The following is a 17,848-nucleotide window of genomic DNA, read 5'->3' on the forward strand; positions in this document are numbered from 1 at the left end:
ACCATAGAAAACACAACATGCTAAAATGAATAAATTACTCTTACTGTCATTCTCTTTATATTGTTCAAAATAGGAAATTAAAACAAATTACATTAGGCTATTTGAAGAAATCTGAAATAATTGTTTTTTTTTCCACAGCATAAAAAGCATCAATTGCAAAGGCAGTGATCAACTGCTGACACACACACACACACACACACACACACACACACACACACACACACACACACGGTTTTCCCTCTTGAATGTGTCCGATAGTAGAAATAAAAAACAGAAGGCAAAGTTTTTGTGAAACCACACTAAAGATATTTTTGTTGTAATATGAGACCTGTTATTGATAATCATTATAATAAATATGGTAAATGAAACTTGAAACACAATATTGGTTAAAAAAACTAAAGTTGGCAGTCTTCTTAAACAGAGAACAACAGGCACAAAATCTACAGCTTGTTGCTGACAAGGTCGCTTGATTCAAGGATGTCCTGGGTGAGAACAAGGGCAGAAATTATTGTCATGTCACACAGCATCTTGAGGAGGAATGTTTACGTCTGACATCAGGTTATATTAACCGAAGATTGCGCGGAAATAACGACAATTAATGAAAGCCTATTACAGAGACAGCAGTTTTCAAAAGCGGTGTTTATTTGTATAAATGACTGTGAAATTAAACTAAAATTATTGTGATACAACAAAATGAGCAAAAGGAAGGTTGCTACTAGAGTGACTATCATCACATCATGATCATCATTAAGGCAGTGACTTAACACATTTTCCGCACAGTTACAAACACTGAACCTATTATACTGGCAGCCGTGACAGAACAAGCCAATAATGAAAATCTTGCATACTGCACTAATGCTACCTTACAGTAAGAATACAATGCATTTTTTGTAGAAATCTGTATAAAAATCAATATTAAAAGTCATGATAATGTCAAAGAAAACTTAAAACACAGAATTGTTAATGACGGGAAACTATTGTATTGAGAGAATAGGACCTGCGTCAGGACCAGTAAAAATGAATGGAGAAAGGGGGAGAACGTAAAATGCAGGTACATAAAAACAGGGTTTTACTGTACATCAGTTTATGAAATAATGACCTTCATTCCCTGGTACTGCAACGAGGTACAAACAATGATACAATTCCTCAGAGTGGCATATATTGCTCGTTTAAGAATATTTTGGCATACTCCTTGCCAGCAGGTTTGCCTCAGCATTCCTCTGACAACTGACTATGGCAAAAAAGGCTGCATGTCCTAAGCTCTCAGCACTTATAAAAATAAGCAAAACACACACACACACACACACACACACACACACACACACACACACACACACACACACCCCTAGCAATATTACCAGTCTCATGTATGTGCCTGTGAAGTAATCAGTGTCTTGACTATATGGAGAGTTTCTACCTCTATTTCTTCTATTATTTATTCATATACTAGTTCAATAGTTACTATTTTTTATTGCTTAGGTGCAGGACAAACTTATTTTGGCAATGAGAAAAATCATCTTTATCATTTGCACCATGTTCTCCAAACTATGTTCAATACTAAATGTGCCGTACAAGGTATGCAGACTTTTTGCCCAGCATTAAAAATTTGCAGTCAATATGGCAAGCATTTTTTGTAGGATCCACTAGGAGAAATTTATGTTAAGACTGTCCTGTTTGGTATAAAGCAGGCTAGAATGTCCTAATATAAGTGAACGTCTTCAAATATCAGTTAATTTATGCCTTTAGTACAGTGCTTTTAATTTTCTTCTTATTAATATTGTGTAAATAATTATACTAACCTCAGTAGACACAGTATCACTTGCTGGTCCATTACTTGATGAAGAATATTTTTCACTAATTCCCTGGAATGAAATTTTCACATATCAGTTTGTGTTTAATAGGCACTGCAAGATAATTAAACATATTAAAGAAAAATTAATTTGTATTACAGGCAACACTTCTTTTAAATTTTTTAAATTAATTACCTGAGACACAAGAAAGACAATATTTTCATTTTCATATTGGCAAAAAGTTATCATAGACTGACTTTTGCGAAAACAAGATGAAAAGTTATTCTCCTGGCATAGAGATTGCCCTGATGTCTACCAAATTTTGTTTTGTGATGTTGACGCATTTTGTGCAGTTACTTCACTCTATTATAAACTTAGTTTGGTTTAGTAGTTTTGTAACTGCCTTTTTAAAATAAGTCGTTTTTCATTCAAATAGATAAACTAAAATACCATGTACTCATAAAATTCTTTGATCTAGATGATTTATCACTAATGGAAATCATTTCCACAAGGTAATGATGCTTTATAATGAGTTTGCAACTTTATTCTATACAGTTAAGAACCAGGTGGCTGGATCAAAGTGCGGCCATATTTCTCTTTAAGAAGATCTTTATGGAGGATACCTCTCAATATTTCATGGTCACAAGTGTACGGATTAGTCAATTTATTAGAAACATTCGGAAGCTGTTCATAAACGAAAGTGAACACTTTTTTCTTAGCAGATTTTGGACAGTTCAAAAGAGATTCCAACTGATATTGTGTGCCAATTTTTAACTGACAGAGAAAAAACAATCAACCACTGTAAACATAATCAGAGACAAGGATACAAACTAATGACTCTACATCAAAAACAGGTTGTCACACACATCTACATCCATTAAAAAGGAGTAATTGCGTAGAAAAGTAATGAGAGGTAAATTTTTTCCTCTGCCCATGAATGTAAATCCACATCTTGTACCAGCATACCATCTTATAGTCCATTTGCGAATAACTGGCAGTCTGGCGTCGGTAGCCAGAGACTGCGTGGTTTTTTTTTTTTTCCTTCTTTGTGTATGTGTGTGTATTCTGATGAAAGCCTATTTGGTCAAAATCTTTGTCTGACACTCTTTTTGTTGTGCCTATCACAACAGCATCTCTGCTACATGGTAAATAGCAACTATCCTTTTCATAATATTGTCATTATTCCATCATGGATTTTCCATTGTTTGATTCTGGAAAAGAGTCATATTAATACTTTTCCTATCATGATCTTTTCATTTTGCTTTGTTTACTTGGGAGAGGATAGTGTTTTGCTCAATTCTTCTTTGAATGTACACTGTCTTAATTTTTACACTAAACCTCTTGTTCCTGTACACCATCCCTCTTGTGACATCTGCCACTGAAGCTTGCCTAGCACCTCCAAAAACTTCCATACTGTGATTGTGTCACAGGTATCAATATTAGTGCACTGTCATTACTAAGAGATTGATTGGAATAAAACACTGGACTCTGGAAGAGAATGGTAATGATGTACTGAGAAATGGCAGAAGCAGAAAATTAAATGAAAAGCAACTTGAGAAAGAAGATAAAAAAAATAAAAAAATAAAGAAAAACAAGAAATGAAGAAACAAAAAGTAAAGAAATGGTATTACTAGATAAAGTAGGAGAAAAAGTACAAAGAGAGAGATGGAAAGTACAAAACAGGTAAAGGTACAGAGAAGCATAGAGGTACTGTGCTCCAAATTATGGTAGAATGTCGAAAAATGGATAGAAGAAGCACTAAGATGAAAGAAATTGTGATCAATTAATTTACTGCCAAACGTCAGTAGCTAATAAATACTTGAGACTGAGTGAGCTGGCACAGCGGTAAGACATTGGATTCGTATTTGGCGGAACAATGGTTTGAATCCTCAAGTGGCCATTCAGATTTAGGTTTTCCATGATTTCCCCAAATTGTTTAAGGCAAACGCCCCCCTCCCCAAATCTGAGCTTGTGCCCTGACCACAATGACCCCATTGTTGATAGGGTGTTAAAGCCTAATCTTCCATTCTTTTAATATTTTCATCTGAATTTAGATTTCATAAAACAAACCATATTGTACCATACACTTTCAGTTCTCTTTTCAAATCTCTACGAGAAAAGTATTTCATTCATTCAATCACACACTTAATGTATCAACTTGCTTTAAAAAGTCATTGAGATATAACTGTAGGGATTTTTTATCTCTTAGCAAGAACTTCTCAAGACTATTCTGGTTAAAAGTAATTACACACTTCTTATCAGTGCTGTAAGATTACATCATTATATTAAGTGAGACATAATGAGTAGCAGTAACGCTCTTTTGCTGTGTATCATCAGTTTTGTTTCTTTCTTTGGACCTTGCTTCCTGCCAACACGGGGTTGACTGTGTTATGGTGGATTTGGCAATGTTAGTTACAGAGGGTGGCCGGATGCCTTTCCTGCTGTCACCCTGAACCCCCCCCAGGACATAAATAGTGTACTGCAGCTGTCTGCGTCTAATGTAAGCCATGAAAGAGTGCAAACGTGTTCACATGTCTGTGAGTCGTGTAACTGAGGTGGAATGTGAGGACCAGCCCAGTATTCACCTACCAGGATGTGGAAAACCACCTAAAAACCACACCCAGGCTAGCCGGCATACCGCCCCTTGTCATTAATCTGCCGGACAAATTTGATCCATGGCCGGCGCCTGTCATGCATCATCAGTCAAAGATATTTATTCCTAATCACTGAGATTCCTCTCTTTAGCAACTCCAAATACACCTATTACATTTCAGTTTCGTGCAAATAGTAGAGTGAAAATATGGAATCAATATCCAGCACAATTTTTCTTACATTAAGTTTCTCTGTCTTCTGTTGAAGATCTGCTACAATTTCATGTTCATGAAATGAGAAATCCTTTGCAGTCTTTGATAAACTTCTTGCATCAAGCAACTCTCTCGACAGTTCTTCTCGTCTCTGTCTTTCAGCCTCTAGTTCAGTTTCAAGCCAAGATTTTTCCTGGAACAAAAATTAAGACAATACAGTAGAAGGGGAATGCGGTTGTGTGTGTGTGTGTGTGTGTGTGTGTGTGTGTGTGTGTAGCCAGTACCTGTTGCAATTTTTCCACTGCTGCTTTTAAATGTTCAGTTTCCTGAAGAGTGGTATGTAAGCTATTGTAATCACTGTATGCTGCATCCAGTGCTGAGCTTAGTTTTAGCTTTTCTTCTTGCTCCTTTTCCAGTTTCTCTTGGAAATCCTTTAACTTTGTCTGCATCTAAAATAAAATAAATGACAGTTATTTATAAAACACTAGCCTGAATGACTGCAATAATCCAAAGGCAGATACTTCAACTGACATAAGTTGCGCTTAGGTCAATAAAAATCAACTTCAGATGGTGGCCCGGCTAGTATTTTAATAGGACAAGCTTTCTCTGTCATCCACTTTTGTTTAACTAACTCTTTGCAATATTTTTGTCCTATATGCCCTTAAATTGTACCACAATATTATTTGTGAACATGGGCACTATTTTACCCATACACTATATTTGTTTCCCACAAAACTTTTTTCTTGTCAGCGCTTTTCATCTGACTCATTTTATCATGGAGGTAGAAGGAGACTGCCAAAACTTGCAGTAAGAACTTTAAATAGGTCTTGTAGAGTACGTGAATAAACCTGCAAGATCTCTCTTCAAATAACATTGCTGCAGCAATTACAAAATAGTTACAAATCTTTTTCACTTCAATACTGGTTTCAATAATGAATAAAAAAAAAATAGGAACACAGATAAGCTACTACGACAGCACAGTGAATGCATTATTGTAGCCAGAATAGATATGAAATCCATGCCTACCACAGTAGTGCAAGTTTATATGCCAACTAGCTCAGCAGATGATGAGGAGATTGAAGAAATGTATGATGTGATAAAAGAAATTATTCAGATAGTTAATGGAGATGAAAATTTAGTAGTCATGGGGGACTAGTATGCGACTGCAGGAAAATAAGAGAAGGAAAAGTAGTAGGGGAATATGGACTGGGGGTAAGGAATGAAAGGGGAAACCGCCTGGCAGAATTTTACACAGAGGGCAACTTAATCATAGCTGACACTTGGATTAAGAATCACGAAAGAAGGCTGTATACATGGAAGAGGCCTGGAGACACTGGAAGGTTTCAGATAGATTATACAACGGCAAGAGAGATTTAGAAACCATGTTTTAAACTGTAAATCATTTCCAGGGGCAGATGTGGATTCTGACTGCAATTAATTGGTTACGAATTGTAGATTGAAACCGAAAAAACTGCAAAAAAGGTAGGCATTTTAGGAGATGGGACATGGATAAACTGAAAGAACTAGAAGATATAGAGTGTTTGAGAGTATTAGACAGCCATTGACAAGAACAGGGGAAAGAAATACAGTAGAAGAAAAATGGGTAACTCAGAGATGAAATTATGACGACAGCAGAGGAGCAAGTTGGTAAAAAGAGGAGGGCTAGTAGAAATCCTTGCGCAACAGAAAAGATACTAAATTTTATTGATGAAATGAGAAAACATAAAAATGCAGTAAATGAAGCAGGAGCAAAGGATCATAAATGTCTCAAAACTGAGACTGACAAGAAGTGCAAAATGGCTAAGCAGGGATGGCTAACTGACAAATGTAAGGATGTAGAAGCATATATCACTAGGGGGTGAGATAGACACTGCCTACAGAAAAATTAAAGAGACCTTTGGAGAAGAGAGACCCACCTGTATGAATATCAAGAGCTCAGATGGAAAACCCATCCCAAGCAAAGAAGGGAAAGCAGAAAGGTGTAAGGAGTATACAGAGGGTCCACAGTGATGTACTTAAGGGCAGTATTGTGGAAATGGAAGAGGACATAGATAAAGATGAAATGGGAGATATGATACTGTGTGAAAAATTTGGCAGAGCACTGAAAGACTAAGTTGAAACAAGGCCCCAGGAGTAGACAAAATTCCATCAGAACTACTGATAGCCTTGGGAGAGCCAGTCATGACAAAACTCTTCCATCCGGTCAGCAAGATGTACGATACAGGTGAAATACCCTCAGACTTCAAGAAGAATACAATAATTCCAATCCCAAAGAAAATAGGTGTTGGCAAGTGTGAAAATTACTGAACTATCAGTGTAATAAGTCATGCTTGCAAAATACTAATATGAATTATTTACAAATGAATGGAAGAACTGGTAGAAACCGACCTCAAGGAAGCTTAGTTTGCATTCCGTAGAAATGTTGGAACACGTGAGGCAATACTGACCCTATGACTTACAAGGTTAAGGAAAGGCAAACCCATGTTTCTAGCATTCTTAGACTTAGAGAAAGCTTTTGACAATGTTGACTGGAATACTCCATTTCAGATTCTGAAGGTGGCAGGGGTAAAATACAGGGAGCGAAAGGCTATTTACAATTTGTACAGAAACCAGATGGCAGTTACAAGAATCGAGGGGCATGAAAGGGAAGCAGTGGTTGGGAAGGGATTGAGTCAGGGTTGTACCCGATCTCTGATGTTATTCAATCTGTATACTGAGCAAGCAGTCAAGGAAACAAAAGAAAAGTTCGGAGTAGGTATTAAAATCAATGGAGAAGAAATAAAAACTTTGAGGTTTGCTGATGACATCGTAATTAAGTCAGAGGCAGCAAAGGAACTGGAAGAGAAGCTGAATGGAATGGACAGTGTCTTCAAAGGAGGATATAAGATGATGATCAATAAAACAATATGAGGATAATGGAATGTAGTCTAATTAAATCGGGTGATGCTGAGGAAATTAGATTAGAAAATGAGGCACTTAAGTTAGTAGATGAGTTTTGCTATTTGGGGAGCAAAATAACTGATGATGGTCAAGGTAGAGAAGATATAAAATGTAGACTGGCAACGGCAAGGAAAGCGCTTCTGAAGAAGAGAAATTTGTTAGCATCGAGTATAGATTTAAGTGACAGGAAGTCTTTTCCGAGAGTATTATTATGGAGTGTAGCCATATATGGATGTGAAACATGGACGATAAACAGTTTGGAGAAGAAGAGAATAGAAGCTTTTGAAATGTGGAGCTACAGACGAATGCTAAAGATTAGGTGGGTAGATCATGTAACTAATGAAGAGGTACTGAATAGTGGTCAGTCCAGCAAGAGGTGGACGACTGTCATTTGGGAGCCACAGCGACACTGAGGTGGGTCCTCACGACGGAGTTGGTAACCATGCATTAGCCTCATATGGCCAATGTGGAGCCGGCAGAGGACAACTGATTCCCTGCGACAGGCCTGCATGGAAGACTTCCACACATTGATAGTCTCCTTAATGACACACAGTTTGTTGTGCATGCTGTTATGCCATTCTGTCTCCCAAAGCTGAAAAAACCTGTGGTATAAGACAAAACACAGGTCAGCTTTGGAGATGCCTATCTCCAGAAGCAGTTACCGCATCGCCTGTTAGGCCAGCCTGTCAGCAAGTTCGTTGCCGGGGATTCCGACGTATCCCGGGGTCCACACCAACACCATGGAATGGCTGGACTGTTCCAGGCCATTGATGGACTCCTGAATGGACACTACCAGAGGGTGGCGAGGGTAGCACTGGTTGATAGCTTGTAGGCTACTCAGTGAGTCAGTACACAGGAGAAATGACTCGCTAGGACATGAGCAGATGTATTCAAGAGCACGAGATATGACCGACAGCTCTGCAGTGAAAACACTGCAGCCAACTGGCAAGGAGTGCTGCTCAATATGTCCTCCATGAACATATGCTAAGCCTATATAACCATCAGCCATTGAGCCGTTGGTGTAAACCACTTCAGAGCCCTGGAACACGTCACGAATCGAGAGGAAGTGAAGCTGAGAGTGGCGGGGTTAACGGAGTCCTTAGGGCCATGCAAAAAGTCCAGGTGAAGGCGTACACCATGGAGGCATACATGAACGGACGGCAAGTAGAGGTGGTAAAGGGAAGGACTCCAGTTCGGAGAGAAGGAACCGCACATGAACAGCAATCATTAGCCTAGATCTGGGCCGCTGATGTGGGAGATGGACTGCCGTGGGCGGAAAAAGGAGACGCTAATTCGGATGCTCAGGAAAACTATGAATGTGTGCTGCATAACTGGTGAGCAGTTGCACATGTCTCATCTGCAGTGGAGGGACACTCTGGTCACTGGACTCGTCCTAAAAGCTCCTGTCGCTAATCGCACCCCACAGTGGTGCACAGGGTCGAGTAAATGCAATGCTGAAGGCGCTGTCAAACCATATATCACACTCCCATACCGTATTTACTTGAATCTAAGCCGCACTTTTTTTCCGGTTATTGTAATCCAAAAAACCGCCTGTGGCTTAGAATCGAGTGCAAAGTAAGCGGAAGTTCTGAAAAATGTTGGTAGGTGCCGCCAGAAGTAACTTCTGCTGTCGAATATATGTAGCGCTACACAGGCATGCTTTGCAGGCACAAAGGTAAATACTGGCGCCAAAACCTCTGCGCCAGTAAATAAATTAAAAAGGTGGAAGACGAGCTTTTTTCTCCACCCCGAGTTTCGACCACTGCACTTTCATACATTATCCAACGAAAGAAATACAGAATGATTCCAGAATACAAATTCCGTACTGTTCATCTTCGAGTGTAGCAGCATTTCAATGTACTATGAAAATCTGACTGGCAAGACTGTTTGCGATTTTTGTCAATATGGGAAACTACGTTCTGAATTTTTTCCTACCTGTGAGAAGAGATGGTTGCTAATAGGAACTTTTATGAATTGTGAATCACATGCAATATTCTCTTCACCATAAGAATAACACGAATAAAAAAGTTTGTCATGTATTATTTCGTGTTTGCAGCTATCTCATTTAAATCCTGTCTTCCTAATAAACTACGAAACTAGAGTGAGACAACAGCAAACGGGGAAGAATACACATATCATGTCGTGTTTATATTCGTATTATTCTTAAGCCTAATACTGATACAGTCAGAAATGAAGCACGTCAATTGACTGGATTTTTAAATCTAATATGACTCTAATTTTGGTGCAGAATGTAACGTACTAAAAGAGGTGTCTGCAAAGATTTTCAAACGGAGAAAAATTTTTGCTAAACTCTCATTCAGAACATCTTCTATCATATGCAGTCTATTATTTGGCTCTTGTTGAGCATTATCAAAGAAAGCAGCAGTGGAAGTAACAACAAATAGCAGTCTCTTGCCATTGTTTCGCTACTGAGACGATTCCTCTTTTTTATTTTACTTATTTATTGTAAGCGGCGGTAGCGCGCACAAAAGCAAGCCATGCAGCGAGCGGCGACAGCCGGCGCAAACACTCTTTATCAGAAAGCGACAAACAATGCATGGAACAATACAGTAATGCATTTTCAGCTTAGAGTGACGTAAACACCTATAACAAAGAGAACGGCACTTATCAGATCAAAGAAAAATAAGCAATCAATTCAAACCAGACGAAGCACTTGAAAAAGGAAGGGTACCCGTATAAATACGGATGGAGTGCCTGACGCACAGCAATGGCTACCTGGTAAAGCTTAACTGCTAAGCTTATGACTCGAACCAAACTACTGTAGCTGTATCGTCATTCATTCGACCTAAATTATGTCTCGTATTATAATGGACCAACTTTGTTTTGATTTGGAGGTGCGGCCTAAAACTTTTCTCTCACCTTGTAATTCGAGTCTCAAATTTCAGGTGCGGCTTAGATTCGGGAAATTTTTTTTTCCCTTGATTTAGAGTCTCATTTTTCAGGTGCGGCTTAGATTTGAGTAAATACGGTAGTCAATTCGGGATTGGACAAGTGCTCTGTAGAGGGAGCCAAGTCAATCGAGTGTCGAAAACCAGTTCTAGGAATTGATATGTCTCCACTACAGTGAGAGGATCGTCATTAAGGTACAGTGCGCGCTACAGATGAACAGTACAACGCCGACAGAAGTACATGACACACGTCTTTGTGGCTGAAAACTGGAAGCCGTGGGCTAGAGCCCATGACTGCACCTTGTGTATGGCTCCGTAGAGGGGAGAAGCAATATGAAATGCAGAAGTCGTCTGCATACAGAGAAGGTGAGACGGAGGGCCCGACAGCTGCTGCTAGACCATTAATGGCCACTAAAACTAGAGAGACTCAATAGAGAGTCCTGCAGGGCTCCATTCTCCTGGATGTAGATGGAACTATGGGAGTCACCAACTTGGACACGGGAAGTACGGAGCGACACGAAGTATTGGTTAAAAATCAGGAGTGGTCCCCAGAGACCCCACTCATACAATGTGGCAAGGATATGATGTCACCAAGTCGTGTCTTATGCTTTACGTTTAAGTCAAAAAAGACAGCAATCAGGTGCCATCTGGAAAGGGCTGCTCAGATGGCACACTCGATGGACACAAGATTATCAATGGTAGAGGAGGAGGAGGAGATAACTGTTTAACGTCCCGTCGACAACGAGATCATTAGAGACGGAGCACAAGCTCGGATTAGGGAAGGATGGGGAAGGAAATCGGCCGTGCCCTTTTTATGGAACCATCCCGGCATTTGCCTGAAGCGATTTAGGGAAATCACATTAGTGGTAGAGTGACCCTGGCGGATGCCACACTGACATGGAGCCAGCAAGCCACGTGACTCCAGGACCCAACGCAACCGCCGACATACACCGCATTCCAGCAGCTTACAAAGAACGTTGGTGAGGCTGATAGCTATCCACATCAAGCAGGTTTTCACCAGGTTTGAGCACTGGCGATCTGGCCCAGGAGCTGTGTCGGGGCAATGTGCAAGGGCACTGGGAAGCTCCCACTCTGTAAATGGGGTGTTATAGGATTCACTGCAGCATTTAGTGGATGACAGGATATTCCCTTCCAGCCGCTGTTTGAGTGTGCGAAAAGGCTGGTGGGTAATTCTCTGACACAGAGGATCGAGCAAAGTTCTCAGCAAAGTGCTCAGCAATCGCGTTTGCGTCGGTACATAATTCGTCATTTATGGTAACACTGGGGACAGCTGTTGGGACCTGGTATCCGAAAAGATGTTTGATCTTTCCTCAGACTCAGGAAGGTGACGTGTGGCACCCAACGGTGCAGACATATCGCTCCCAACACTCCTCCTTCCGTTGTTTGATAAGGTAATGAACACGGGCACGGAACCGTTTAAAGGCTATGAGGTGCTCCATGGAAGGGTGCCGCTTATGCCACTGTAGAGCTCACCGATGCTCCTTAATTGCTTCAGCGACTTCTGGCGACCAGCAAGGGACTGCCCTATGCCTTGGGCACCCTAAAGCGCGAGGGATTGCGTTTTCTGCTGCAGAAACAATTGCGCTAGTCACCTGCTCAACCATCACATCGATGTTACCGTGTGGGGGAGATTCAGCTGTGACAACAGAGGTGAAAGTTCCCCAGGCTGCCTTTTTCAAAGTCCATCTGGGCAGGCATCCACGTGCCTGGCGCTGGGGCAGTGAAAGGAAGATGGGAAAGTGATCCCTACCACACAGGTCGTCATGTGCTCTCCAGTGGATAGGTGGGAGAAGTCCTGGGCTGCAAATTGATAAATCAATGGCCGAGTAACTACCATGAGCCACACTGAAATGTGTGGCTGCCCCAGTATTTAAGAAGCACAGGTCGAATGCGACAGTAAAGTTTCGACATCTCTGCCTCTGCCAGTAATCATGGTACCACCCCACAAGGGGTTATGGGCAATAAAATCTCCCAGAAGTAGATAAGGTTTAGGTAGTTGATCAATCAGTGCAGCTAATACATTCAGGGGTACTGCACCATCTGGAGAAAGATACACATTGCAGACATTGTGAGACTGGGAAGGCTTGGAACATTCAATAAGGCAGTTTACACCGCAGTGTCACCTGCTGTCACCGATTTATTGCCTGAGCAGTTTATATCCATTGTGTCTGAGAGTCTGGCAAGATCTAGGTCCTCAGCACACGCCAAAATCTCCACCCCATCCTCAGCTGCAGAGCTTGTACGTAGTGGTGATGTGGGTGCCACTGCAATTTTCTTGGTCTTAGGGGTTTTCTTTTTGATTTCTCTCACTGCTCTTTGGGTTTCCCTGGCTGGGAGGACTTCACTGGCTCAGTCTCCGGGACTGAGGACGAGCTTGAAGCCCTACGTCCAGCTGCTTTTGGGCTCTTCAGCCACTGGCGGGTGTCGTCTTTCCCACTAGAAGAAACCTGGGAAGGAAGTGACCCAAGGGGCCCCATCCTAGCGAGGGAAGCCGAAGAAGACTTACGCCTCTCCGCAACCTGATTATCCTTTGGACCCCGGTGGACACGCCAGACGAAATGTACACCTCACTGCTCTAAATTGGTGTGCAGCTCATCGTCGCTGCAAAAGAAGGTCCCTGTGAAATATGATACCCTGGATTTTATTTAAGCTCTTATGGGGTGTGATGGTTACATAAACATCCCCCAGCTTGTCACAAGCGAGTAACTCCTGTGACTGGGCAGAGGATGCTGTTTTGATCAAGACTGACCTAGATCTCATTTTGGACAAGCCCTCCACCTCCCTGAACTTGTCCTCTAAATGCTCAGCAAAATGCTGAGGCTTCATCGTTATGAAAGATTCCCCATCAGCACTCAAACATAAAAGGTACCGGGGCGAATGAGATCCGCTGCCATCCTTAGCCTGACGTTCCTCCCATGGTGTGGCCAGGGAGGGGAACGATTTGGGTCGTACTTCTGTGCGTTGAATTGAGCTTGTGAATACTCAGAGACTGGTGGTTCACCACTATCAAGAGATGATGGACTACGCTTCATCCCGTGTCATCCGCCCTGATGCCACCCACTCTGACCAGGGGTCCTCCCCACGGGCGCCACCCAGCCGCAGCAAAGGCCACCTGGTGGGATGGCCATTGCTGGGAGTCCCGATGCCCCAGGGGGATCGGCATCTACCCCTTGGCATATGTGGGAAGTTAACGGTGCAGACGTCAGCAGAGCGATCTCTGTGTGGTCAGACGGCTACAACGAACAGGGTACATGGCGGCCCCACTGCAACGGACTGGCTACCGTGCTGGATATCAGGTGTAAAGAAGTCCATAGTCATCGTCGACCCAGAAATTGAAAAACGCCCCAAGGAAGGTGTCCTCGCAAAAGAGATGGAGAATGGGCAGGACTGCAATGCGATGACGAGAAAGTGGGCTAAAGATCTCAATGCACGATGGACATGATGCACCTTGAAAGGCGCACGTCCCCAATTGGCTCACTCTTCGGGAAAATTTTGAAGAATGGAGGTCAAACCATAAAGGGGACCATCACATAAAGGCCGAAACATGTGGAACTCCTTTTAGTCGCCTCGTACGACAGGCAGGAATACCTCGGGTCTATTCTAACCCCCAGACCCACACAGAGAGGGGTGGGGGGTGGGGGGTGGGGGGGCGAGTGACAGGCAAAGGAATGGTGTTCTTCCTTCAATGTAAATGAACATGTGATCACAATCACACTTTTTTTATGTAACATTGTAATTGGGAAATGGTGTGATGGAGCACATCTTCATAAATTTTTGAGAAAAGGCTAAGGTATGGAACAAAAGAATGGTCTGTGGAGGTGCTTGTTCCATTATGACAACACAGTCATTCAGAGGGTGGTCAAAGAGGATAAGCATTTTCCAAGAAGCCAAGATGAAACAGTTCAGTATCCAACTAATTAATGGCCCCATACTTAACTTTGCACTTCACTATGAATGACAACATTTGCGTAATTCACAAACATTTCTTTCAACACTGCAAAATAATCATTTACTACTAGAAGAAATTACTTTGAAGTAAAATTTTGAATAATTCTAATCTTCTATAATTTGTGCGCCAAGAGTTTTTTTTTTTTTTTTAAATTGCAACTTTAGAAAATAAGCTACACATTTTGTGGATAAATGGAGAAAATTTGAACCCAACCTCCCAATCATTGATTATTTTCTGACATCTTACAACAAGATACATTTTGATTAAAAGACATCGTCATTACACTATGAGCTGCCCTAGAATTGTTTTATTTGTCAAAACTGGTTTTCAGGTTTGTAATCCATCAGATGTATACAGTAACATGTGGAGATTACAATAAATTTTATAATGGGCAAACAGGAAGAAACTTCAGAAGCAGATTTAGAGAACATACTAATCTTAGTAAAGCCAATTCCTCAGCATTCAAGTGCTCATTTAAGAGAGTACAAGCATACTGCTAATGGCACAAAAAAAAAAAAATTTCTCCACAAAGCAGAAAAAGGTAGATTATTAAATATTGTAGAAGAAATTGAAATATACACACACATGACAAAACAACCAGACAGCATACTTGATGAACAAACAGAGTTACAGAATAGGATGTATATACAAAATTTCAACAGTTTTAAATGAACAATTTTAGTTTGGAGTCTGTGTCGAGCACGTAAGAGTTGTCTAATTTGATGTGATATGTTGGATTAATTTTCAATCTTATACCTTTTGTATATTCTACTTTCATGTGAAAATTGTCAAAAATTGTAATTTACTTAATTATTTGACTGTGTGTAACAGATATATACAAAGTCACTATGTGGTCGAAACCATCTGGACACCTGGCTGAAAATGACTTACAAGTTAGTGTCGCCTTCCATCGGTAATGCCGGAATTCAATATGGTGTTGGCCCACCCTTAGCCTTGATGACAGCTTCCACTCTCGCAGGTGCTGGAAAGTTTCTTGGGAAATGGCAGCCCATTTTACACAGAGTGCTGTACTGAGGAGAGGTATCTATGTCAGTCACTGAGGCCTAGCACGAAGTCGGCAATCCAATACATCCCTGAGGTGTTCTGTAGGATTCAGGTCAGGACTCTGTGCAGGTCAGTCCGTTACAGGGGTGTTGTGTAACCACTCCACCACAGGACGTGCATTATGAACAGGTGCTCGATTGTGTTGAAATATGCAATCACCATCTCCGAATTGCTCTTCAACAGTGGGAAGTAAGAAGATGCTTAAATATCAATGTAGGCCTGTGCTGTGATATTGCCACACAAAAAAGCAAGAGGTACAAGCCCCCTCCACGAAAAACACAAGCACACCGTAACACAACCACCTCCGAATTTTACTGTTAGCACTAAACAAGCTGGCAGATGATATTCACCGGGCATACACCATACCCACACCCTGCCATCGGATCGCCACATTGTGTACCGTGATTCATCACTCCACAAAATGGTTTTCCACTGTTCAATCGTCCAATGTTTACACTCCTTATACCAAGTGAGGCGTTGTTTGGCATTTACTGGCACGATGTGTGGCTTATGAGCAGCCGCTCGACCATCAAATCCAAGTTTTCTCACTTCCTGCATAACTGTCGTAGAACTTGCAGTGGGTCCTGATGCAGTCTGGAATTCCTGTGTGATGGTCTGGATGGATCTCTGCCTATTACATGTTACAACCCTCTTCAACTGTCGACGGTCTCTGTCAGTCAACAGACGAGGTCGGCCTGTGTGCTTTTGTGCTGTATGTGTCCCTTCACGTTTCCACTTCACTACCACATCAATAACAGCGGACTAGGGATGTTTAGGAGTGTGGAAATCTCGAGTACAGACATACGACACTAGTGACACCCAATCACCTGACCACGTTCAAAGACCGTGAATTCTGCAGAGCACCCCATTTTGCTCTCTCACGATGCTTAATGACTACTAAGGTCACTGATATGGAGTACCTGGCAGTAGGTGGCAGCACAATGCACCTAATATGAAAAACGTATGTTTTTGGGGGGTGTCCGGATACTTTTGATCACATAGTGTATGTTCTTAGAAATAACAAAAGACAACTAATGTAGACTCCTTCTCCTGTCAGTTCCATGTTTATGCTACATGACACTTATGTCAAACATTATCAAGAATATAATAAAATGGAACACCTACAGCCATCCTTACGACGTTATTTATTTTATGGCTACCAGATTCGGTGCTTCAGTGCTCCATTGTCAGGTATTAACTGACACTGAGGGTGTTAACTCCAATGGTATACACAATTCATCAGTGGCCACCACCTATGAACTGTGTGTGTGTGTGTGTGTGTGTGTGTGTGTGTGTGTGTGTGTGTCTGCGACTTAGCATCTCCGCTACATGGTGTGTAGCAACTATCCTTTTCATAAAATTGTTACATTTCATTCTGGATTTTCCAATGTTTGTTTATTTTGTAGAAATCAATGCACATACAGTTGTTTGTTCCGCTATATCAAATGCCACTGATGATGGGTTATAAACCAGAAAACCAGTTTTGGCAAATAAAACAATTTAGTGCAACTCATTGTGCATTGAAGATGTCTTTTAGCAAATATATGAAAGCTACAGAGCACCAAGCTTTCAAGATTTTTAGAAGAGTAAATGTTTCTTCTATCTCTTGTTAATTTTCTTGTAATTTAGCTGTCTTAGAAACAGCTGTTGCCACAGTTATAGGTAACTGCACCGACATATAATGGCTCCACGACCAAAATTTTTATTTAATCTATAAACACTTGTCAAAAGTTTCTAATATTCCTTTTCTTCTGTTCTCTCCGATTAGTATCTACATTATTCTTTTGTTATCCATGTAAGATATTTTCAATACATAATTCTGCATCATTTCATTGTGTAGCTTATTTACACTCAACTATACACATTATTTGAACCATGAACATTTTTAGGTAATCTATATGAATGACTCTGCTGCAATCTGATTAAAATGCGTATAACATTTAGTCTTTTTGAGTTCATTGTTCCTCACAGTTTTAAGATTTGTACCTTGTCGATGTGCTGTTTAGTACTCCTGTCAAGTTAATTCCACTGCTGTTCACCAAAAATTTAGTTATATCACAATACGGTGGTTTCCATTACCCACCCAACAGATAAAATTTTTTACATTAACTGTGTTTCAGATGAAAAGTAGGTTTTTTTATGACCCTTATGAAATGAAACCCAATGGTGCCAGAATTAATATACAACTTACGTCTACAGCAAAAACAATGCAACACTACTACACTTAGGAAAATCTAAGAACAGGAGAAAGAGAGATTAAAGTTTTGGACTAGGCAACTTGATACTTACGAACATGTGAGGACAATACAATGGAAGCTTGGGGTTTTGAATGCATAAACACTGAGAATCACACAAAGTAGTGTTCGCTTT

General features: G+C 41.0%; 1 protein-coding gene across 7 annotated transcripts in view; it reads right to left on the reverse strand.

Annotated features, from left to right (window-relative positions):
- LOC126480707 (ribosome-binding protein 1) overlaps positions 1-17,848 on the reverse strand; it is a 347,820-nt gene that overhangs the window by 6,459 nt on the left and 323,513 nt on the right. For all 7 annotated transcript variants that reach the window (XM_050103956.1, XM_050103952.1, XM_050103955.1 and 4 more), the window contains 3 exons: positions 4,879-5,043; positions 4,623-4,787; positions 1,800-1,862 (listed from right to left, as the gene is read on the reverse strand). In XM_050103956.1, coding sequence (XP_049959913.1) covers positions 1,800-1,862; positions 4,623-4,787; positions 4,879-5,043 — 393 coding nt within the window. The remainder of the gene's footprint in view (positions 1-1,799; positions 1,863-4,622; positions 4,788-4,878; positions 5,044-17,848) is intronic.

The sequence above is a fragment of the Schistocerca serialis genome, chromosome 5, assembly GCF_023864345.2.
Source record: "Schistocerca serialis cubense isolate TAMUIC-IGC-003099 chromosome 5, iqSchSeri2.2, whole genome shotgun sequence".
NCBI lineage: Eukaryota > Metazoa > Arthropoda > Insecta > Orthoptera > Acrididae > Schistocerca > Schistocerca serialis.